This window comes from Podarcis muralis, chromosome 15, assembly GCF_964188315.1.
Source record: "Podarcis muralis chromosome 15, rPodMur119.hap1.1, whole genome shotgun sequence".
Classification (NCBI taxonomy): Eukaryota; Metazoa; Chordata; class Lepidosauria; order Squamata; family Lacertidae; genus Podarcis; species Podarcis muralis.
In genome coordinates, this window is record NC_135669.1 from 41,172,833 (window position 1) to 41,196,242 (window position 23,410).

General features: G+C 47.2%; 1 protein-coding gene across 2 annotated transcripts in view; it reads right to left on the reverse strand.

Annotated features, from left to right (window-relative positions):
* Positions 1-1,699: 1,699 nt before the first annotated feature.
* YPEL2 (yippee like 2) overlaps positions 1,700-23,410 on the reverse strand; it is a 57,866-nt gene continuing 36,155 nt past the window's right edge. For both annotated transcript variants that reach the window (XM_028708709.2, XM_077919831.1), the window contains exons 3-5: positions 11,652-11,695; positions 11,181-11,289; positions 1,700-9,442 (exon numbers count right to left, since the gene is read on the reverse strand). In XM_028708709.2, coding sequence (XP_028564542.2) covers positions 9,353-9,442; positions 11,181-11,289; positions 11,652-11,695 — 243 coding nt within the window. In that variant the 3' untranslated portion in view covers positions 1,700-9,352. The remainder of the gene's footprint in view (positions 9,443-11,180; positions 11,290-11,651; positions 11,696-23,410) is intronic.

A 23,410-nucleotide genomic window follows, 5' to 3' on the forward strand; every position in this document is an offset into this window, starting at 1 on the left:
ATTGGAAACTGCGGGAGCTGCCTTTAGATACTGGGGAAGATCATTATTCTAGCCCAATATTGCGCGCACTGACTTACAGCAGCTCTTCAGTAAGGGCCTTACTCTACCTGCTTGAAAAGTAGATGTTGTAGATGTTGTAGCACACATTTAAAAGCTGATGTAGCCATTCATTTTGGAGCAAGACTGGGAAAGACCCGGGTTCAAATCTCCATTCAGCCACAGATCAGCAGCAGCTCACATTACAATGGAGCGTTTGAGCTCTCTCTTTGCCACCCGCCCGAACCCATCTTCACATTTCGGCAACACAACACCAAGAGGCTAGCGGAGGTGAAACCCAGTACCAGGGTATCATCTGTCACCATGGAAACAGTGGGCTCCTCCATGCCGCTGTCATGGAAACACAAAGCTACAGAGCAGGATGAGTGAGAAGGAAGATTCTCTGCAGGAATAAAAGGGAGTGGGGGGGAGGTCAAACTGTTTGGATTTGGGGTATAACTTCTGGCCACTTCAAAATAAGCCAGGCCCAAAGGGACTTTGCTGTCTGAGGGCGATGACGAGACGTAGACACCAACAGCTGTTCAGTCTTGTTTTAATGGCCTGCTCCTCCACCTGCCTCTTTGTCCTAAGGTAGAATCATAGAACTACAGAATCACAGTGATGCAGGAATATCAACTAAAGTATCCATGACAGACAGCCAACCAACCAGCAATGAAGGCAGGTCCACAACCTCCTGAGGGAGACTGTTCCACTGTCAAACAGCTCTTGCTGTCTTCCTGATGTTGCCTTCGGAATCCCCTTTCTTGTAACTTGAAGCCATGGGTTCAGGTCCTACCCCACAGAGCAGGAGAAAACAAGCTTCCTCCATCCTCCATGTGATATTTGAAGATGGCTCTCATATCTCCTTTCAGTCTCCTCTTTTCCAGGCTAAACATACCCAGCTCCTTCAACCACTCCTCATCAGGCTTGGTTTCCAGACCCTCGATCATCTTGGGTCTCCCTCCTCTGCACACCTTCCAGCTTGTCAACATCCTTCTTAAACTGGGGCGCCCAGAACTGGACACAGTCTTCCAGGTGTGGTCTGACCAAGGCAGAAGAGAGCGGTACCATTCCTTCCCTCTGGACACTAGACTTCTTCTGTTGATGCAGCCTAGAATAGCATTAGCTTTTTTGGCTGCTGCGTCACACGCTGGACTCACGTTAAGCCTGTGGTCCACTAAGGGCTGGCACCAATTCAAGCCTTATAACCTGGAACCTGGGCATAGCTGTCAACTTTTCCCTTTTCTTGCGAGGAATCCTATTTGGAATAAGGGAATTTCCCTTAAAAAAAGGGAAACGTTGACAGCTATGAACTTGGGAGGTTTGCCAGGGGATCTCAAAAAGGTCCTGGACCTGTGCGTATGCCTGTCACAAAGAAGACATAGATAATCACCTCCTAACTCAGGGGAAGGGATTTTTTTTCACCAAGGGCCATATTCAAGGTAACATTCTGGGGGCCACATGCCAGGAGTAGGCGGGGCCAGAAGTAAAAATGGGTGGAGCAATCAGCATTACAAATCTCAGGTATACTTTCTTAGAATCTCTTGATTCCCCCACTCCTTTGAGATATTTGATTTAAGGCATATGTTCAGAAACTGTAGGGTTTGTTTGTTTTAAGCAACAAATAAGAGGGAGGCTAGAAATCACCACTATCACAGAGCTGTGGCTTTTTAATATTGGAAAACTTTTATTTTATTTTTTTTCTCTTCCAAATGAGCACCAACACATATCGTAAATAGGTCAACAAATGCTTCCTTCCTTCTAATACTGAAGTACTATGTACAATTATACAAAGGACATGACGAGGTGAACACACACCCCCCAAAAAAGAAAAAAGAAAACCCCAAAACAATTAAAAACATTTATTACTGAAGCAAAAAAAGACCTGAAGAATATGCCAAACAATAAAAATAAAATACAAATAAAACAAAAACCCAAGAAATATGTACACACAGTTTGTAAACACAAGGGCGTCAACACGACAGGCTGGTATTGGAAAAATAGTTGCTTCGTTTAAAGAAAGCATTAAGGTGCCCATTGTCTCTTACCCATAATGCTATTCTGCTCACAGTTAAGTGGGCAGGGTTTTTTTTTTTTAATTTAAAGTTAAAAACCATTTGTTTTCTCCTTCTTCAACCGTTTCCCAGCATTCAACTTCCTTTTTCTTTTTTCTTTTAAAAAAAGATTCCTGAAAGTCAACACACAAACAAATATTCCAGAACATTCCACTCCCCGGTTTTCTCTCAGACAGGTAAAGCATTTCTTCAGCTACTCATTCATTTCTTTCATCATGAGCGATGCAAAGCTGGGTTGTGTGTGTGGTGGGAAGTGCGATTCTTCCTCATCTTTGAAATGATACTATGAAATGTATATTTAATACATAATTATCTCAGTCCGAAAACACAGACATACACACAGGAATAAAAAACAAACAAACCAATACGCGAACACGTGGAACAAGAGATTTCACCTGCTTGTTTTGTCGTTTAAAATGTGTGTGCACCAGAAAGTTTTATGGGAAGGGGCAGGGCGTGTGGAGAAATGAAGCACACGCAGCATTGATCAAGCACACTGCCAAAGAGTCATATTGCCAAAGCGCAATCCAATCATTTGTGCTGTTGGTCCACTTGGGAGATTTATAGAGCAATCAAAACTGGGGTAAAAGGAAAGACTTAACAGCGGCGGAAAAAAATAAGAGACCCATTAACGCCAGAGATGTAAACATGTCGCCAGAATCTAGAACAGTGATGGCCAAACTTGGCCCTCCAGCTGTTTTGGGACTACAATTCCCATCACCCCTGACCACTGGTCCTGTTAGCTAGGGATGATGGGAGTTGTAGTCCCAAAACAGCTGGAGGGCCTAAACAGAAAGAATCAGAGGTTGCCACCTTTTCTTTCTGACCCTGCGCCTTTAAATGACAGCTAAATAGAGCCACTGAGATGTCACAGGAGGGGAGGAAAAAGACCCCCCCTCACTAGTTCACATGCTGAGAAATTTTGCTCTGCCTGCAAATTTGTGTGCGAGGGTGCTGTTAAAAAAAAGGTGGCAACCCTAGACAATATCTGCTGCCGCACACCCCAAAAACCTAAAACAGGAGGCCTGCTTACATTACAGAGACCGGTGGCTAAAGAACAGGACAGGAAGCAGCTTGTGCTGTTTGGAGATATTATTATTTAAAAAAAGGACAATCTATGTTGTCAACTCACTTGCCTTGCTATGCTGCCTGCCACTTGAAGCCTCATTCTAGAAGACAGTTTCCATATTATTCACCTTACTGAATTAGATGGTTCACCTGGTAAAACAGAGATTTACGGAAATCCGGCAGCAGAGATTCACGAGCTACTTCTTGTTGTGAACAGAGCACGGCCATTGCTAGTGCTATAGTGACTCCGGAGGCAATGAACAAGCTCTGAAATTGATTCTTTGGTCTGGTTCAGAGGAAGTCTCTACATACAGACATATAGACAGAGGTGGCCCAATACATTTGGTGGTGCCTAAGGCAAGAAAATCTAAATGGTACCTCCCTCCCGCCCCTCCACGGTAAACATATAACGAAATAAATAAATCATAGACAAGTTTCGATACGAAATCATTCCTGCATCGTGCAGCGGAACCTAGCTAATGCGTCCAGAGGGAAAGTCTGGGGCGGTGCGAGAAATTAAGACCCGGCGAGTCCAATGAATGGGGTGCCTGTTGCACCTCTCTTGCGGTAGGGGAGGCACATGCTGAACGCGGACTCATGCAGAGACACACAAGAGATGGGCTTCTCTGGGGCAGTGGAGAGGGTGGTTTCACTGGTTGTGGCTGCTCCCACTGATGGCAGGGACAGAGGGGAGAGAGATGTTGATGGACAAAAACTCCCTTCACCCCCAACACCACTAGCCGGAGAGCCATTGATGTTCCCTAGGCTGTCAATCAAGTTGAAGGGAACGACAAACTAATCCACTCCTGTTTGAATAGAGAACGGCTCATGTTAGCCTACAATTCCAGAAAGGAGGAAAGAAGACAGTGTCTTTCAAGAACTGTTCCCAGGTCCAGATAAGGGTCTCAGCTAGGCCAAGGCCACATCCGCACCCAGCATTTAAAAGCAGTTATAACATTTTAACATACCCCTCAAGTGTCCCAGAAAAAAAAAAGGGGAAACTCTGTTTCTTATTGTAAGAGAACAGTGGCCATTTGGGTTGCTGTGATCTCGCGGCATGATTTCTCCCGCAAAATGTGTTTTTTTGGGGGGGGTTGCGATTTCATGCAGTGCCCAAAACATATGCTGTGCAATTTTTGTCCCCCCCCAAAAAAAAGCTCACAACTTTGCGTGTGTCAGGAATTTTACTTTTTGAAATATGGCAACCGATCCCTCTTCCCAGGGAACTCTGGGGACTGTAGTTCTGAGTGGGGAATAGGGGGCCTTCCTAACCGCTCTCAGTACCCATGACAAACTAAGGCTCCCAGAATTCATTGGGGGAAACCATGACTGCCTAAAGTGGTACCACAGAGCTTTAAATGTATGGTGCAGATATGGCCTAAGGCCCAGGCCACAGCTTTGCAGCGGCTGAGGTGTTCCTAGGGTGTCCCTTGACAAGAAGATCAGGCAGCTCAGAACCTAGAAAGCAGTCACAGAGTGGCTCAGGAATCTACTTTAAGGAAGCAGACAAACCCAGTAAGTCTTGCGAGATTTCCCAAACCGAGGCTTCCCTCTAACACCCCGCCGTTATCAACCCCGGACACAAAAGACTAGACAGCCTGGTGATATTTAAATCCTTCCAAACCACAACCTAAACTTCCTTGCTTCTAAGTATAGCTCAACATCTGTTTTTGCCTACCTTGCGCTTTAGCCGTGACAAATGCCACCCCCTTCAGATGTAGGTACAAGTCACGTCCCAACTGAAATCAATGAAAGTCCAGCTTATGTTAATGGAGTTAGAATTATATCTTCAATCTCTTTCTTCTGACACTACATTTGGCCCTGCCTTGACAAATATATATGAGGGTCTGTTCCCATTTTATCCTAACAAGAACGCTGAAAGATGGCCTTTCCTGAAGAGATTCAGGGAGCTCTTTGACACTCGAGTGCCCAATTTGAAAACATGTTCCCCTGATTCAAATCTGAACACCCCAATTATTGTATCGTACAAACATGTTTTCCACACTTCTCTCTGGGACAACGATGAGGGTGCTCCAAAGACAGAGACTTTGAAAAGACGAAAAGGCACAAGATTTAAAACAACATCATGCAAAAGTTAGCAGCATAGCGTAAGCCATTGAACGGCACTCACTGAGATTATCAGGAGCAACCTACATACACTCAAATGGAAGTCCCAAGACAAGGAATTATTTCAACATCTGTCTCTGTCTACATTCAAGAGTGTGAATTACCGCGCGTCCCTGAATTTATTTATATACTTAAAAGTGAATCCTTGCCTCCAGACGTTCCAATGGGCTTCTCATTAACCACGAAACTGGCTGTATTTTAGTTTCTTCCCTGCCCTGCATTTCTTAAGGTCTTGTTTGATTTGAACGCAACTCCCTGCTAACAAACATCTGCCTAACATCTGCATTATTTCCCTTTAAATAATAGTTTGCAAGACAGAGAGAGAATAAAAGTTTAGAAAAATCCAAAACTGTAACACGCAAAAGTGGTTTGGTGGGGGGGCCGGCGGGGTGTAAAAGACCACATATATATTATTTTTTAAATTCAACATTATTAACATAAAAAGTACATATGCTACTGCCTTGTATGGTATGTAGATATTATAATCAGGGTGTCATTTTTATATGATCCAGGAACGAAAGGGAAGAACAAAGTGGAATGGGCAAGGGGAGGAATAACCCTATCAAATTCTGCAAGTCAGAGGGATATAATTCAAGATCTATTCTTTCCATCAGCCAAGGGGAACTCACTATGAGACAGGGGCGGTGTTTCCACCTACAACCTGTAGGATTCAGGGGGGGAATGGCCATGGTTCTAGCCCTCATGATCAGGAGATAACTTCAACTCTCATTGCTTAATGTTTGTTTTTAACCCCCCCCCCCCCCCCGGAGACAACGGCTGACCTCTGCAGTCTGCTACCCATCAGGAAAATATGGTACCTATCAACTAACTTGGGGACAAAAAAAATTAGCCAAGTTCTTTGGTCATGCTGTAAAAAGAGAGAAATCAAATTTCCAAAAGCCATTGATTCAGAACACAGTGTTTTTGAGCATAAACTCAAAATCACCGGGGGGAGGGCATCAGGATGCTGATGGGCTTCGAACTCCCAGCAGCCCCAGCGGCCAGCATGGCCAATGGTGAGGGACGATGGGAGTCCAACAACGTCCAAGAAGGCCTCAGGTTCCCCACAAGTAGTTTAGGGCACCTACTTTTGCTTTCCCCCTTCCATTACCAAACACAAAACGCTGTCACGAGAGTCTGTACTCTAAGAGCAGGTGATGGGTGATTTAGCAGCAAAATCTAGCAAAAGTTAAGAAGCACTTGAGGTTAATGTTTTAGCAGAGCAGGAAGACTGAAACTAGATCTCAGAAGGGACAGGCCAAAAGGGTGCTTCCGATATCAAAGGGTTTCAGAGAGGGGAATGGGCTGCAGCCACACAATAAAAATGGGGTGTCCTATCAGGTAAACAACAGACACTTGTAGTGGAACAGGCTTGGATTTTGAGAGACTGGACTTCCCAGGTCCAAGCTGGGTATTGCACTGTTATTAGGAGTAGCATGTAAACAGGTGGTGTGGAGATGTATCAAGACTCCTGCTTATCCTTTCATCTGCAAAGGCAGCAATTCATGGATCTTGCCCCACAGACAGATCTGTGCCCTGAAATTAAGCGATTTGCTACAAAGAATGATTATGGGGGTGCTTCTCTTGCATCGTTAGAGCCAATTAATCAGCAAACATTAGTGATTGAACCTAATTCCCTCCTCCTCACCCCAAATTTTCTCTTTGCTTATCACTCTCAAGCGGGCATTCCCCCCCCCCCCCCACTGCTGCTAACCTGAGTTTCTGCCGCAGAAAAAGGAATCCCAACAGGAGGCCATGAAAACCGGATGGTTCTCAACGCCTGCCCTGACCAAAATAAACAACAACAAAACCCCACACCATGGGCTGTACTGGATCTCTTTCTTGCCAGCAGATTGCGACAGATTTGCAGAGCAGATTAACCTACATGAGAAGATTTCCACCAATAAAGCAAGGGTGGAATGAGAAAAAGAGAGAGGCAGCGAGGGGGGAAGGATGGAAAGGAATTCATTTAGATGTGTACAAATTCAGCCTGACTTCACTTGTCAGACACCGGAGTTGCTTTGATGCAGAATGCAAATTCACAGTGTCATTGACAATGCATTGAAATGCAAAAAAAACAGGGGGCTCTCAAAGCTCTCCCCTTGCGGCCCCCTGTGTCCCCCCCCAAAAAAAGACCCCTTAACTTGACCAGAGGGAGGCCTTGAAGCAAAACAGGAGTGATTCAAAAGAAGGCTACCCCTCTGCCATGCACAACCCTGGCCCGACATCGAACATGGGCAAGTAATATTCTACACACACCCTGCAAATCTTAACAGACAGTTAACATGTTTAGCCAGATCCAATGGAGAAAGCAATTTCTTCTAATATAGTGGGGAGGGAGAGGCAGACAAGGATTCTCACAGGTCTTGTATTGGGAAACTGAGGCCCTGCTGCTTTCTGATGGCCACTCAACCTTGGTGCAACATCAGGAGTAAGACAGCATCTTTCCTTCCCAACTGGGAAGGACAATTTTGACAGTAGCCCCAGATTTGGGCAGGCTAAAATGGCCCACCATCGTTTGTGAACTCTCCCCTCTTCTATACAGAGCCGTTGCTCTATCTCTCGCACCGAGTAGAGAACACTACTTAACAGAGTAGAGGAAAACTGTGGCCCTCCATATGCCACTAGACTACAACTCCCATCATCCTTGACCCTTGGGCCATGCTGGCTGCTGGGAACTGGAGTCCAACGGCACCTGGGGAGGCTGCAGGGTTCTCCACCTGGAGGTTTTTAAGAGTCCTCTGCTTCTTTCAGAGCTGCCTCTGTTCAAAACACTCACCCCCCCCACCTGCTGAACCAGAACTTAACACACACTTAGGCTCTGAAACATTTGTTACTGCCTGAGTCCACCACCCCTGTTGTGTTTTTGTTCTTTTTAAAGAGTCACACTTAACAGCACAAGTGCAGGTCGTCCAACTTATCATCTGCAGAAGCGATCCAGGCTTGTTTCCATCATCCTAGTGAGACCAGTCAGCCCCCCTCCCCGCAAAAATAAAATAAAATCAAGCAGTCAGGAGGCTGCAAAACTGCCAGCAATTTTGTTAAGGATATAGATCACCACCTCCTTGTTCTCCTTGCTCCCCCGCCTGCCTCAAATGTATTCGCTCCATTCAGTTTTGAAGAGGGACACGCTTCCTGCACTTGAAGTGTCAACGTGGTGGGAAGAAAATGGCGAAGGGTTTCCGATCTCCCAACATCAGCACCGCAGCGTTTGGGTGGGCTTGTTCACTGGGGAACAGGAGGCCAGGGACCTGTGTTTACACCCCCCCTCCTCTCAAATCAAACATTAGTACGAAAAAGACGAAAATCCAAAGAGATCACTTAAAAAAGAAACAAGCAATCAAACGAGGAACACAGACCAGTCTGGGGATGCCACTAGCGACGAGTTTTTAGGCTACAGTCTTTGAGATGCAGAGAGGATACAGCCATGAGGTATATATATTTTTTTCTGCGGTCCACAAGTTTCAAGCCATGGTTGACCAGGAATTTTTTTAAAAGGCCAAGCGGGGAAAGGGGTAGGGGCGATGCAACTCTCCCGCGCGCCCGACGTCTGAAGACCCAGCACTCCTTCCCTCGTGCCGGGACCCTTGGATTAAAAAACACACACACACACACCACCCCAAAACCAACCTCCAGTTTGTACTGAGACAATGTCACTTAGGAAACGGTTTTGGGGGGCACCGAGTTTGAGTCCTCCTTACATCTATACGCACCCCCAATGCCAGAACACAGAGGAGTAAGGGAGCTGGGCAGGGGAGTGGGGGAGGAGGAAGGGGACCAGAAGTCAACTCACAAACAAGAGACAAAAGCAAAGAGAGACAGAAGTTATCGAGGCCGGTCACCGCTAAGGATGGCAGGAAGGGTTCTGTGAGGAAGCATCTCAACACGACGATGACGACGACAAGCCCCCAAACGCACGGAACCAAACAGTTGCCAGTCACTCGCTCATATATATATGTGTGGGGTTTTCCAGGAGATAAAATGTTCGGTAGGATGACAAACTCCCTCTCTCTCTCGCCCGTGTTCGGCGTGCGTCTCCTCGCCATTCAATCCCAGCCGTTGTCCTTGATCATGTGAGCTAATTCAATGATGTATTTGCCTTCCTTATACTTTTGACTGCTTTCAAACGCGTGTTCCTGGAAAGGGAAAGAGACAGAATCAAAACAAGGGAAAGGAGCGAAGTTCCTCCTGGGTCTCAGTCCAGGGACTGCGATGTCCGGAAACAGAATCGAGTACCTTCCGCATGCAAAGAAGATACTGTACTACACACTGAGAGCCAGTGTGGTGTAGTGGTTAAGAGCGGTGGACTCGTAGTCTGGTGAACCAGGTTCGCTTCCCCGCTCCTCCACATGCAGCTGCTGGGTGACCTTGGGCTAGTCACACTTCTCTGAAGTCTCTCAGCCCCACCCACCTCACAGAGTGTTTGTTGTGGGGGAGGAAGGGAAAAGGAGATGGTTAGCCGCTTTGAGACTCCTTAAAGGGTAGTGAAAGGCGGGATATCAAGTCCAAACTCAAACTCTACTGAGCTACAGCTCTTCAGTAAGGAATCTGGACAGCACCAGGTTAGGGAAGGAGGTCAGGTGGGTCCAGGAGATTTTCCCACCCCTCTTGCATTACTGTGGGAACTGTGATCATCATCTGACAGTACAGCTCCAGTGTGAAATGGACAGTCACCACAGACAGGAGCTCAGCTTCTTTTAAAACCCAGCTGAAGTGTGCAAAAGTTGTGGGCCTTTTCTAAACATTGTGTATTAGCAGAGGTTTTGGAAGGAAATTTACAGAGGCTCACTTTTTTTCTTTTTGGTTCCTGAACTGCCCAACTGTGTTTTGGAAACATAATCCGATTGTTCAAAGGACTGAGGGTTTTAGCGCCTGGCTGGCGTGAACTCCCAAGGTCCCTTTTGCAACAGGATCAAGTTCACGGATTTATCCCAGAGGCTGAAATGTTGCTAACTTCCCCAGCTGCTCAGCAGCCAACCCCAACTCCAGCCTTGCTGTGGAAGAGGGCACCTCTCTCGGGTCTTTTGCACAGCTCAAAGCCAGAGTAGGCTTCGCCACACCGCCAAAAGGATCAGGTAGCTGGTATTCAGAAAGAGACCTTGTCCCAGGAATAAAGCATGTGTTTTATGGAGAATCAGAGCGTTGGTACATCTAGCTCAGTACTGTCTTCACTGGCCGGCAGCAGCTCTCTCCTAGGTTTCGGGCAGGGAGGGGACATTCCCAGCCCTATCTGGAAATGCCAGGGAATTGAACTTTCCTGCATACAAAGCAAGGGCTTTGCCAGTGAGCTACAGCTTGCCCTCTAAAAATAAAAGGAGATTCCAGTTATCACAATAATAATAATAATTTATTATTTATACCCCGCCCATCTGGCTGGGTTTCCCCAGCCACTCTGGGCGGCTTCCAACAAAACACTAAATTACAATAACCTATTAAACATTAAAAGCTTCCCTAAACAGGGCTGCCTTTAGATGTCTTCTAAAAGTTTGGTAATTATTTTTCTCTTTGACATCTGGTGGGAGGGCGTTCCACGTGGTGGGTGCCACTACCGAGAAGGCCCTCTGCACTGGACCTCAGTGTCCAGGCAGAATGATGGAGGTGGAGACGCTCCTTCAGGTATACTGGACCGAGGCCGTTTAGGGCTTTCAAGGTCAGCACCAACACTTTGAATTGTGCTCAGAAACGTCCTGGGAGCCAGTGTAGGTCTTTCAAGACTGGTGATATGTGGTCTTGGCGGCCACTCCCAGTCACCAGTCTAGCTGCCGCGTTATGGGTTAGCTGTAGTTTCCGGGTCACCTTCAAAGGTAGCCCCACGTAGAGCGCATTGAACAAAGGGCCAAAGGGGACAAGATTTTAAGAAACAACAACACTCACGTATTTCCAGCCCAGCGTGGTTTTGCAGTTTTCACAGTAAATGTCAGCGACCGCATGCAGTCCTGTTAGCAAAACCCGTTCTTCCGCAGGGCCACAGCCCACATTAACTCTGCAAATGTGGGAAGAAGGAAGAGAGAAGTTTTGATTTGCAGGTCCTGGTCCATTTTGCTGCAGCAGCAGCTGTGCTCCTCACTAAGCACACCTCTGTTCTTATATGCATAAATCAGTATCATGCCACTTCAAGCAGACATGGCTTGTTAACTGGAAAGGGCAGGGATGGGGAAACCCGTGGCTCTCTAGACACTGCTGGACTCAGACTCCCATCAGCCTCAGCCAGCATGGGCCAACACAAAGGGATGATGGGAGTTGTATTCCAGCAACAATCTGGAGGGCGGAAGGTTCCACCTCTCCCTTTCTGACGACAACAGTGACAACGGAGAGGGGGGTGAGGGGTGGAACCCAGACACTTACACTGAATTGAAGAGATAGGCCCGGCCCTGGCTTCCTTGAAAAGACTGTAAGGCAAAATAAAAATAGTGTTTGTCATGATGAAAGTCACACCCTGTCAACAACCAAAAAATAAAAATCAGTCCCTGATGAATTATTAGCAGTGATCGCAGTTGCAGCAGCACGATTTTGCACCTGGGTGGGTAGGGGAGAGAGCATCTTTTTAACCCAGAAGAGGCTGGCAGCGATTAATTCGCTCCATCCTTGTGGATCCTCTCTGCAAAGAAAAAAACAACAACACCCCAACTCTAGTTGGTGCAAATCCCTGACCTCACCACCCTCTGGAGCAGTTATGGGGAGAAAGAAAAGACCCAGAAGTGTCTGTTCAAGGAAACTTGGATTCTTGCAGTCTGCAGGTCAGAAAAGTTAGCAGTGTAGGAGGAGATGTTTAAGAGGATGAGAGAATAGTGTACGTTGTAGGTTGGGGAGAGGGAGAGGGAGAGAAGCTCAGATTCTAGTTTTAAGAGAGTGAAATGGTCTTTTAGATTACATCTAGTTATAATCTGGATTGCATCTAGATTGCAAAAATAAAAAGGGCTTGCAATATTTTCAGACTTTGGAACATAGTTAATTGGCATAACAAACCCCAGACCTTCTGATCCCAGGGTCCTCTGTTGACATACCAAATGCCGGATCTCCAGATTGCAGGACCGCCCCCTCCCCACTCCAGCCAGAGGTTTATGGCACCTCTGACTCGGTGTCCTCAAGTGACATTAGCAACCAGCTCTCCTCTGGCCTCACCCCCCCCCCCTTCAAACACACAAATGTACCAGACACCTTTTGATTGGTCCCCTGACTGCTGGCTCAATTACATGAAATGGCCCGCCCACAAGAAGAATAAACAGACTCCACCTCCATTTAAAGGGCTACCCCCACCCCATCTCCCCATCTGAGTTTTGCAGAGTAGAACACAGACCGTTTCCCCTCCCCTCCAACCTCTTGGGATGTTTGCAAAAAAAAAAAACCACACACACACAAAAACACAACACCATTTGGTTTGAATTAAATATGTGGCAAGGAAACTTTTCCATCTCATGCAAAGGTTTCAAAGAGCCACACACCCTTTGTGAAGAACAGAGAACATAGTAAGCCAGACTATGGAAAACAAAACAAAAACTCTGTGTGTGTGTGTGTGTGTGTGTGTGTGTGTGTGTGTGTGTTCCCCATCCCAGCTCAAATAAATAGGTAGGGTTGGTTTTTGAGTTTCTCATCAAAATCAGCCAAGAATAGTTCCTGCACTGCTAACTGTAAGGCAGACACTCTCATCTTCCAACAGAACAATTGTTTTCTTCAAAGTCTGGTGAAAGATACATCAGCATTTTACTTCTGCCTTGCAGCAACCAAAGTTTCTGGCCCACAGACATTCCTTCTACCCTGCCTGCCCAGACAGAATTTCTAATAAACTAGGGATGGGTGAGCTGTTTCATGGCCAAGGGCAAAAAAGGAAGAAGAAACAACTACTCTCTGATTTGAAGAAGAAACCTTGACTGCCTGATCACCTAGAGGAAAACTCTGACTCGCCACAGGAGACTAAGTCTTGAAAGACCTACATTGGCTCCCAGTACGTTTCCGAGCACAATTCAAAGTGCTGGTGTTGACCTTTAAAGCCCTAAACGGCCTCGGTCCAGTATACCTGAAGGAGCGTCTCCACCCCCATCATTCTGCCCGGACGCTGAGGTCCAGCGCCGAGGGCCTTCTGGCGGTTCCCTCATTGCGAGAAGCAAAGCTACAGGGAACCAGGCAGAGGGCAGGCAGAGGGCCTTTTCGGTAGTGGCGCCCGCCCTGTGGAACGCCCTCCCATCAGATATCAAAATGATAAACAACTACCTGACATTCAGAAGACATCTTAAGGCAGCCCTGTTCAGGGAAGTTTTTAATGTATGATATTTTAGTGTTTTTTGGTTTCTATGGAAGCCGCCCAGAGTGGCTGGGGAAACCCAGCCAGATGGGCGGGGTACAAATAATAAATTATTATTATTAAGCATAAATCACCTCCCCCCAGAACTGCGAGGCTGTTTAGCCACCCAGATGCACAAGATAGGTATGAATTACCATATTTTTCGCTCTAGAACACGCACCCGACCATAACACGCACATAATTTTTAGAGGAGGAAAACAGGAAAAAAAATATTCTAAACGAAACAGTGGATGTATGATTTTTGTGGTTCATGCTGCGGCCACAGACATGTGATCTGACGGTGATTTTGGGGTAGCCCAGTGCAAAAATCCTGAGGATCCATGTGGATCCATGCTTTGTAGCCACGTTTTTGCACCACTGCGACCCCAGGCAACAGTGGGTGCGTGATTTTTTTGGTGCAGGCTGTAGCCATGGACATGCTATGTGATCTGATGGTGAATTTGGGGTGACCCAGTGCAAAAATCCTGAGGATCCACGTGGATCCGTGCTTTGTAACCACGTTTTAAGTGGGGAGGGAAGGAAAAGCACTCAAGGGACAAGGAACACGCGTGGGGTGGGTGGAGAAGGATGCTGCTAATAATGCAGGAGAGGGGTATAAGAGGAGAAGGCTCCTCTCCTCTCCCGCTTTGCTCCTTTAAAGGCTCTGCTTCTCTCCCTCCTCCCTGGCTCACTGAAAAACTTTGCTGCTATTTAGCCAGCTGAGTGGGGAGGAGAGAGGGACAGAGAGCCTGCTTGCGAAAAACTTTGCTGCTATTTAGCAAGCTGTTCTCTCCCTCCTCCCTGGCTCGCTGAGGTCCGGACTCGTGTAAGCGGCTCCTCTCCTCTCCCGCTTTGCTCCTTTAAAGAAGCAGGCTCTCTGTCCCTCTCTCCTCCCCACTCAACGGCTCTTCTCCCGCTTTGCTGTTTCAAAGCGAGCCACGGAGGAGGGAAGGATCCTCTGCTCACAACTGCAGCAGATCCCCCCGCCATCCGTAGGCATTCTCTCCATAACACGCACAGACATTTCCCCTTACTTTCTAGGAGGAAAAAAGTGAGTGTTATGGTGCAAAAAATACGGTAATTTGATAGCTCCTGACCCCAGTCTTTCAACCAAATCCACCTGATTTCATGGCTGCTTAACACAAGGTCCTTGCTCAGGTCTCTGCACTAGAGACATTAGGAATCGTAAACAAGGGACTGCAGGAATAATTCATTCTTTCTCTCTCACACACACTCTCTGCAGGGTTTTCATCCGGCTTAAAAAAAATCTTTGATTAGCCCCAGAGAGGGACCCAATTACCATAGAAACACTTAGCAGATTTCAGATCCGAAAGGTCAACGCCGAAGCTGTTGATCCCCCTCAGGTCAGATGGAATGATTCAGATCTATTTTTAATCAGCAGTCGCAGCTCCTACACCCACTCCATTTCCCTTCCAGCCCACCAGTTCAGAAATCTCCACCAGTGGCTTAAAAATAAACAAAGCACCTCAGCAAAACCCCTAAGAAACAGGCCACAAGATACCTCTGGAGTGTGCAAGGGGACAGATAGTGGGGGATGGACTTTAAATTAGTTGAAGGGGGGAAAGGAGGCCAAACCACTGAGTGGGAAGGAGCCGAAACTGAGTGGTAGGACATCTGCTTGAAGTGTAGAAGGCCTCAATGGCATCTCCAGGTAGGGGCTGGGAAAAGACCAACTTACCTGAAATCCTGGAGGACTGTGGACAATACTGAGCTATATGGACCAATGGTCTGACTCTGTATATACGGCACCTTTCTATGGGGATAGGTAAACAAGAGGAAGCAGAGACATCACCTTGTCAACAAAGGTCCGTATAGTTAAAGCTATGGTTTTCCCAGTAGTGATGTATGGAAGTGAGAGCTGGACCATAAAGAAGGCCGATCGCCAAAGAATTGATGCTTTTGAATTCTGGTGCTGGAGGAGACTCTTGAGAGTCCCATGGACTGCAAGAAGATCAAACCTCTCCATTCTGAAGGAAATCAGCCCTGAGTGCTCATTGGAAGGACAGATCCTGAAGCTGAGGCTCCAATACTTTGGCCACCTCATGAGAAGAGAAGACTCCCTGGAAAAGACCCTGATGTTGGGAAAGATGGAGGGCACAAGGAGAAGGGGACGACAGAGGACGAGATGGTAGGACAGTGTTCTCGAAGCTACCAACATGAGTTTGACCAAACTGCGGGAGGCAGTGGAAGACAGGAGTGCCTGGCGTGCTCTGGTCCAGGGGGTCACGAAGAGTCGGACACGACTAAACAACAACAAAATCAAGAGGAAAGGACGCGGGTGGCGCTGTGGGTTAAACCACTGTGCCGCTTAGGGTTGCTGATCGAAAGGTCGGCGGTTCGAATCCCCATGACGGGGTGAGCTCCCGTTGCTCAGTCCCAGCTCCTGCCAACTTAGCAGTTTGAAAGCACGTCAAAGTGCAAGTAGATAAATAGGTACCGCTCCAGCGGGAAAGTAAATGGCGTTTTTGTGCACTGTTTTTTTTTTGGGGGGGGGGAACAGCTCTAAATTGGATACTGCATTAGCATATAAATATGTGCATTCTCCCCCACAGGCTGCCCTGCTATGGCAGGGTGTAACTTCCTCTGCCCCTCAGGAATCCTAGGCTCCCTCTGGAAGATACAAAGCTAATACACATGCAGCCAATCGGAAGCCGCGTTGGACGTTTGGGTTCCAAAGAACCTTCACAAACCAGAACACTCACTGAGATCCAGCGCCGAGGGCCTTCTGGCGGTTCCCTCATTGCAAGAAGTGAGGTTACAGGGAACCAGGCAGAGGGCCTTCTCAGTGGTGGCGCCCGCCCTTTGGAACGCCCTCCCATCAGATGTCAAGGAAATAAGCAGCTATCTTATTTTTAAAAGACATCTGAAGGCAGCCCTGTTTAGGGAAGTTTTTAATACAGTGGTACCTCAGGTTACATACGCTTCAGGTTACAGACTCCGCTAACCCAATAATAGTACCTCGGGTTAAGAACTTTACTTCAGGATGAGAACAGAAATTGTGCTCCGGTGGCTCAGCAGCAGCAGGAGGCCCCATTAGCTAAAGTGGTGCTTCAGGTTAAGAACAGTTTCAGGTTAAGAACAGACCTCCAGAACGAATTAAGTTCTTAACCCGAGGTACCACTGTATTTAATGCTGTATTGTTTTTAACACTCGACTGGGAGCCGCCCAGAGTTGCTGGGGAAACTCAGCCAGATGGGTGGGGTATAAATAAATTTGTTATTATTATTATTATTATTATTATTATTATTATTATTATTATTATTATTAGTTTGCAGTGTTCAGGAGCCAGCGCGTTTGACTCACAAGGCGTTTGGGATACAAGGTATGACTGTATGTGCTTTTCAAGGGGTTCATACTAATTCTGCCGGACTCAATTTTTGCCCAGATTTGTCTTTCTGGGTGTCAAGAGAGGGAGTGATTTGATGGAGGCGGGAAGAGATGTCACCGGAGGTGGTGGCACTCGCGGTCCTTGCTCAAACGTCTTAATGCAGCTGCTGTACAACGTAAACATGCAGCCACCCATAATGCAATGTGGAGATAATAACGCAGCTTTCTTTCACGTACCTGCTGGGAAGACTGCGGTGTTAATATTCACAAGGAACACCGAACATCCGGAGCTCTATATAAATGCTAATTCTTTTTACATAATACTACCCTTACTGTTCTCTCTTATCTCGTTGGGAAACAGCCTTACAAACAAAAGAATCCTACTTCTGAAAACAGGAGAACGGCAATTTATTCCCTCAAGGCTGACAGGTGGTGGAGAAACCCAACAAGTTAAATCATCCAGATTTACTACTGGGGGGGGGGAAATAATAATAATTTAAGCAAGTAGACTGCCTTGGCCCAATAAAAAGCCCAGAGGATTCGCGGCCCTGACATGAATTATGAGACGATAAACGGGATCTGTGTGGTTTTTATCTGAAACATTAATCTGGAAACGAACGTAAATGCGGGTGTGAGGAAAACATGAGGCAGAAGCGTGACGCAGCGTCTAAAAGGGCTAATGCAATTCTAGGCAGCATCAATAACAAACAAAAAAGCGAAGTGACCAAATAATGAGAAGAAATGGCAATGTTCTGGAATGTTCCCCGGGGCAAGGAGATAAAAATGGCGAGAGGGGTTGGAGACCAAGCCGTGTTTTGGAAAGGCAGAATATGTTTAGCCTGGAGGCAGGAACAGGAAGAATAACCTGCTAGTTCAGGCTAAACCAGTTCAGCGCCATGATCTCACAGGGGCAAACCAGATGCTTAAGCGAAGCCTGAAAGCAGGAACTGAGAGCAACACTTCTGGTTCCCAGTATACTGTCTCCGAGTGAGGGGAGGATTAGGGGAAGGGGCAAAGAGACAATGTAGAGCAATGGTCCTCCAACTTCTCCCTCTACCTCGGACCATTTGAAAATTGCTGAGGGTCTTGGTGGACCACTTAACGAAACGCCCTCCCGTCAGATGTCAAGGAGATAACTAACTATACAGTGGTACCTCAGGCTACATACGCTTCAGGTTACATACACTTCAGGTTACAGACTACGCTAACCCAGAAATAGTGCTTCAGGTTAAGAACTTTGCTTCAGGATGAGAACAGAAATTGGGCCCCGGTGGCACGGAAGCAGCAGGAGGCCCCATTAGCTAAAGTGGTGCTTCAGGTTAAGAACAGTTTCAGGTTAAGTACGGACCTCCGGAAAGAATTAAGTACTTAACCTGAGGTATCACTGTACAACTTTTAGAAGACATCTGAAGGCAGCCCTGTATTGGGAAGTTTGTAATATTTGATGTTTTATTATGTGCTGGAAGCCACCCAGAAACCCAGCCAGAGGGGTGAGGTAGAATTACGTTTTTAAAAAATTACCATTATTATTATTATTATTATTATTATTATTATTCCTTTCGTAGGAATTGTAATGTGCTGTGCTAGGTGCTGTATGGTTTTTAATTGTACTTTTACAGGCAAGTAAAACACAAACCACCTGAATGTGTCTCGGTCACAGAAAGGATTGAATGACTCAGTCATTTGCTTCCCTGCAATGGAGTCCAACTGGAAAGTGCTCAGAGGATGGAGCTATGGATCACACAGAGACCCACCGGGCACCCTCCTCTGCAGGCAATCTCAGGCCATGCCACACAGTTTGGGCTTTACTGTCCTGTTTTTTTATTTGCTTTGATTTCCCTCCAGGAGGTTTGCAGCTGTGCCCAGAAAAGGATTCTTAAAAGGGAAGAGATTTATGGTGGTGGGGTGTGTGTGTGTGTGGAATTATTGAAAGGGCAGCTCAAAGCCCTACAGACGTCTCCAAGAGAGCAGTCTGAGTACTTGGGACTGGGAGCGCCCATCTGAAGAGAAGAAGGAAAAAGGAGGTGTGGGAAGGCCAGCAAAGCATTCCCTACATATTTCCATAATCAAGCACATCACTGTTGGGTTATTTCTCCTCCTTTTTTTAAAAAAAGAGAGACAGATGGAGGCATCCTAGTCAGAAAAAGCAACCTATTGTTAGAACGGCATGCAAGTGTTTGAGAGAGCTGCAATGTGTCACAAAAAACGCCAATTTCCCCTCATTTAGGGCAGGGTTGGGTGGAATCTCAAGTCGGGGGGCCAGATGTGGCCCCCAGATCTCTCTCTCTGGCCCTTGGAACTCTCTTGAGGCCACACCCTCTTTCCCCAGGCCACGCCCTTCACTGGACTTGCTACACATCCTAAGTGAGGGTGTTTGGGCTTAGCTGAAAGGTGTTTTTGATCTCTGCTCATGCCACTTGCTTGCCAGGACGGAGGACAGGCAGAGGGGCCTGTATGAGTGGGTGCCGAAATTAGCCTGCAGCACATTTACCTTTGTTTCTTGGGGGACAGGAGGCGAGCAGGTGTGGAGGACTCCCTGATCCAGAATGGGGTGACTGTGCCCCTGAAGGAGCAGATGCGCAGACTGGGAGTCATTTTGGACTCACAGCTGTCCATGGAGGCGCAGGTCAATTCTGTGTCCAGGGTGGCTGTTTACCAGCTCCATCTGGTATGCAGGCTGAGACCCTCCCTGCCCGCGGACTGTCTCGCCAGATTGGTGCATGCTCTGGTTATCTCCCACTTGGACTACTGCAACGCGCTCTATGTGGGGCTACCTTTGAAGGTGACCTGGAAACTACAACTAATCCAGTATGCGGCAGCTAGACTGGTGACTGGGGGCGGCCGCTGAGACCACATAACACCGGTCTTGAAAGACCTACATTGGCTCCCAGTACGTTTCCGAGCACAATTCAAAGTGTTGGTGCTGACATTTCGAGCCCTAAGCGGCCTCGGTCCAGTATATCTGAAGGAGCGTCTCCACCCCCATCGTCCAGCTCCAAGGAGGGCCTTCTGGCAGTTCCCTCCCTGCGAGAAGTGAGGTTACAGGGAACCAGGCAGAGGGCCTTCTCAGTGTTGGCACCCGCCCTGTGAAACGCCCTCCCATCAGATGTCAAGGAAATGAACAACTAAGTGGTACCTCCGGGTACGAACGAGATCTGTTCTGGAGGTCCAGCCGCATCCCGAGGAATTCACAACCAGAGGACCGCTTCTGCGCATATGCGCGCGATCAAAACCTGGAAAAATACTTCTGGGTTTGCCGTGTTCGCATCCCGGAGTTTATGTATCCAGAGATGTATACATGTATTCCCTGTTTAGGGAAGTTTTTTATGTTTGATATTTTATTCTGTTTTTAATCTGTTGGGAGCCGCCAAGAGTGGCTGGGGAAATGCAGCTGGATGGGCGAGGTATAAATATATTATTAATTATTATTATTATTAAGACCAGTAGCAGCAGGTAGCAGGGTGGTTCCATGAATAAAGAGGACGCATACATTCTGCATAATGCCCCCCACCGGACTCTGCGGCTTTGTTTTGAGTGGGCCCCAAGGCTGGGAGGCTCTGGGTTCTAAAAACCCACTTTGCAGGGCAAAGGTGCAGTTGGTTGCTGCCAGACCCACCGGCCACACCCACGTCGTTTTGTGAAAGCAAGTGGGATACAAGAATCCACAGAAATAAACTGAGCCGCATCTGCCCGTCGCCACTCTGCTTTCGCTTAAACCTCCTAAGAACTTTCTTGGCCGGACTACAAAGCCACCACGTAGCTCTTCTTACAGATGAGATACAATGCAGCTGAAACAAAACCCTTTCACCATCACACCTGCCAAAGACGGGGGGGGGGGGGAGGAGACCCAGTAAACCACCCAATGAGAAAGCAAAAAAATGAGTTTCCATATGCTCACTTCCCGGAATGGATTTAAAGGGCCTGCTTAAAAGCACTGGGTGATCAATGCGCCTCCCCAAATAGAATCTGCTGATTAAGGGCCACATTTTCCTTTGGAAAGCAACACATCTATGTGTTGAAAAGTTTCCGAGAGAGAAAGAGAGAGAGAGATTTGTTGGAGGGCAAGAGAAAGGGTCCTAGTGCTCTTGTTTTTCAATTTGATCCTTTTACATGGGTTTGTACGTTTTGTGGAATTTTATGCATTGTGACTTTCCACTATTTTCATTGATTATAGTTTAAGAATTACAATAAAGAATTACCAAACAGTTTAATTTTACTTGCTGACATTTAATTTTACGCTTTGCTATTACGTTCTAACAGATTACTGACTCTTGCTTTATTCAATATGTTGTTAGTTGTAAAGTAATCTTTTTATTGTGACTTTTTTTGTATGGGGCCAGATTGTTATTAGGCGAGTGATTTGTCTGTTTTGTTGTTTCTTCAGTTTGAAAACCGCTTTGTGTATGGCGTAATATAGAAAGGTGGAACACAAATAAAAAGTGGAAACGGAAAAAGTGAAAGGGTAGGGGGCCTCCAGACCGAGGGCCATTTATGGGCCCTTTGCACCTCTCCGCCTGGCCCTCGGGACTTTCCCCAGGCCACCCCCCCTCCTCCAGCCTCACCCCTTGGCACACCCTCCTTCCATGTTTTTGCCTGGCAGAAATGTGTTCTTGGACTCACAGTGGCGTAGCGTGGGTTGTCAGCACCCGGGGCAAGGCAAGTAATTTGCGCCCCCTAACTCGTGGATTTGCGCCCCCTAACCCTAACCCCCAGATGTTGCGCCCAGTGCGGCCGGCCCCCCTGCACCCCCCCACGCTACGCCACTGCGGACTCAATGCCTCTTGCTTGGCTGCATGGAGGGCCGAGAGCGGTTATAAAAATGAGCCTCCTGTCCAAAGGTAAAATGCTAATTCGTTGATCCACCCACTTTTCCCTCTGGTCCTGCCCACCAACAGTATGTGTTCCTTGGAAGGATGGTCAGATGAAAAGCTGTGTCCTTCTCTGACCCACAGCCAGCCTCTCTGGGCAGCCAAGGCGACTTCTCAAGAAGCCTGCAGTTGGTCTGCAAAGATTTATTGGTCTGCAAAGAGCTCAAGGCAGGTTCCCAAGAATGCCGCTTTGCAGACCAATAAATTTATCTCAGCCTGGCCTACACCACAGGCTTGTTGGTAGGAGAAAACTAGGGGTGGTGGAAACCTACACAGAAGAAGGGAGATAGATAGGGGATAAATAAATGCACGGCATTTTATCGCAAGCCTAACCCAGCAGTCATCTGAAAAGTCAAGAAGGCAGATGAGGAAGGCCTCTCCAAAGGAGTGCGAAAGAGGCAAACTACATCAGTGCTTTGATACAGGAGAGTCCAGCTAAACATCAGGAAGAACTTTCTGATAGCAAGAGCTGTTTGGGAAGTGGAATGGTCTCCCTCAGAAGGTTGTGCGCTCTCCTTCCCTGGGAGGTTTTTAAGATTGTCTGGCCATCTAAGAGAAAAAGACAACAGAGACTTTGAAAAAGACTGGGACCCATTCCTATTATGTTTGCAGAAACAAAGAAAGACAATAGACTTGATGGCAGGATTTAAATAAACACCCACATTATTAGCATCAGAAAATGTTTGGAAGCTAGTGAAATAAGACGATGTATCTAATTTTATTTTTATGTTTTTAAGGTTTGATGTTATGTTATTAATAACTTCCTGTTGAGAGATAGCAGAGCGGGTGAAAATAGAAACAAACCAGAAACGTTAAGAATTTGAGATGTATGTAATGAATGAAAAATTAATTTATTTATTTTTTAAAAGATTGTATGGCCATCTGTCATTGCTGCTTTAGCCGAGAGTCCTGCATTGCAGGGAGGGCTGGACTAGATGAGCCCCGGGGTCCCCTCCAACTCTACAATTCTATGATTCTACAGGAATAGGAACCGAGAGGCAGTGTGGTGCAGTGGTTAAGGTTTCAGACTAGGAGGGCAGTGGCAGGGGAGGGCGGGAAAGAGGCCACAGTTCGTGCATCTCTGTTCAGCCATGAAGCTTGCTGGGTGACCCTGGGTCAGCCACTTCCAGCCTCGCCTACCTCGCAGGGTTATTAGTGAGGATTAAGAAGAACCTTTCCTGCCAACCTAGCAGTTCGAAAGCACACCAGTGCAAGTAGATAAATAGGTACCGCTCCGGCGGGAAGGTAAACGGCGTTTCTGTGCGCTGCTCTGGTTTGGCAGAAGCAGCTTAGTCATGCTGGCCACATGACCTGGAAGCTGTACGCCGGCTCCCTCAGCCAATAAAGCGAGATGAGCACCGCAACCCCAGAGTCGGCCACGACTGGACCTAACGGTCAGTGGTCCCTTTACCTTTACCTAAGAAGAACCTTATGTGCCTTTGGAGGAGGGGGCAACACGGTTCCATAAAACCTGGTGGCTGTCTTGTGGCGGCTCCTCGGTCTAAAGCTTTTCACACGGGTCCTTATTATCCAAGGCAACGAGGCATTCCAAAATCCCCATAAGAGAAGGGCTCTGTTGGAACAAGCCAAGGCCGATTCAGCCCAGTATC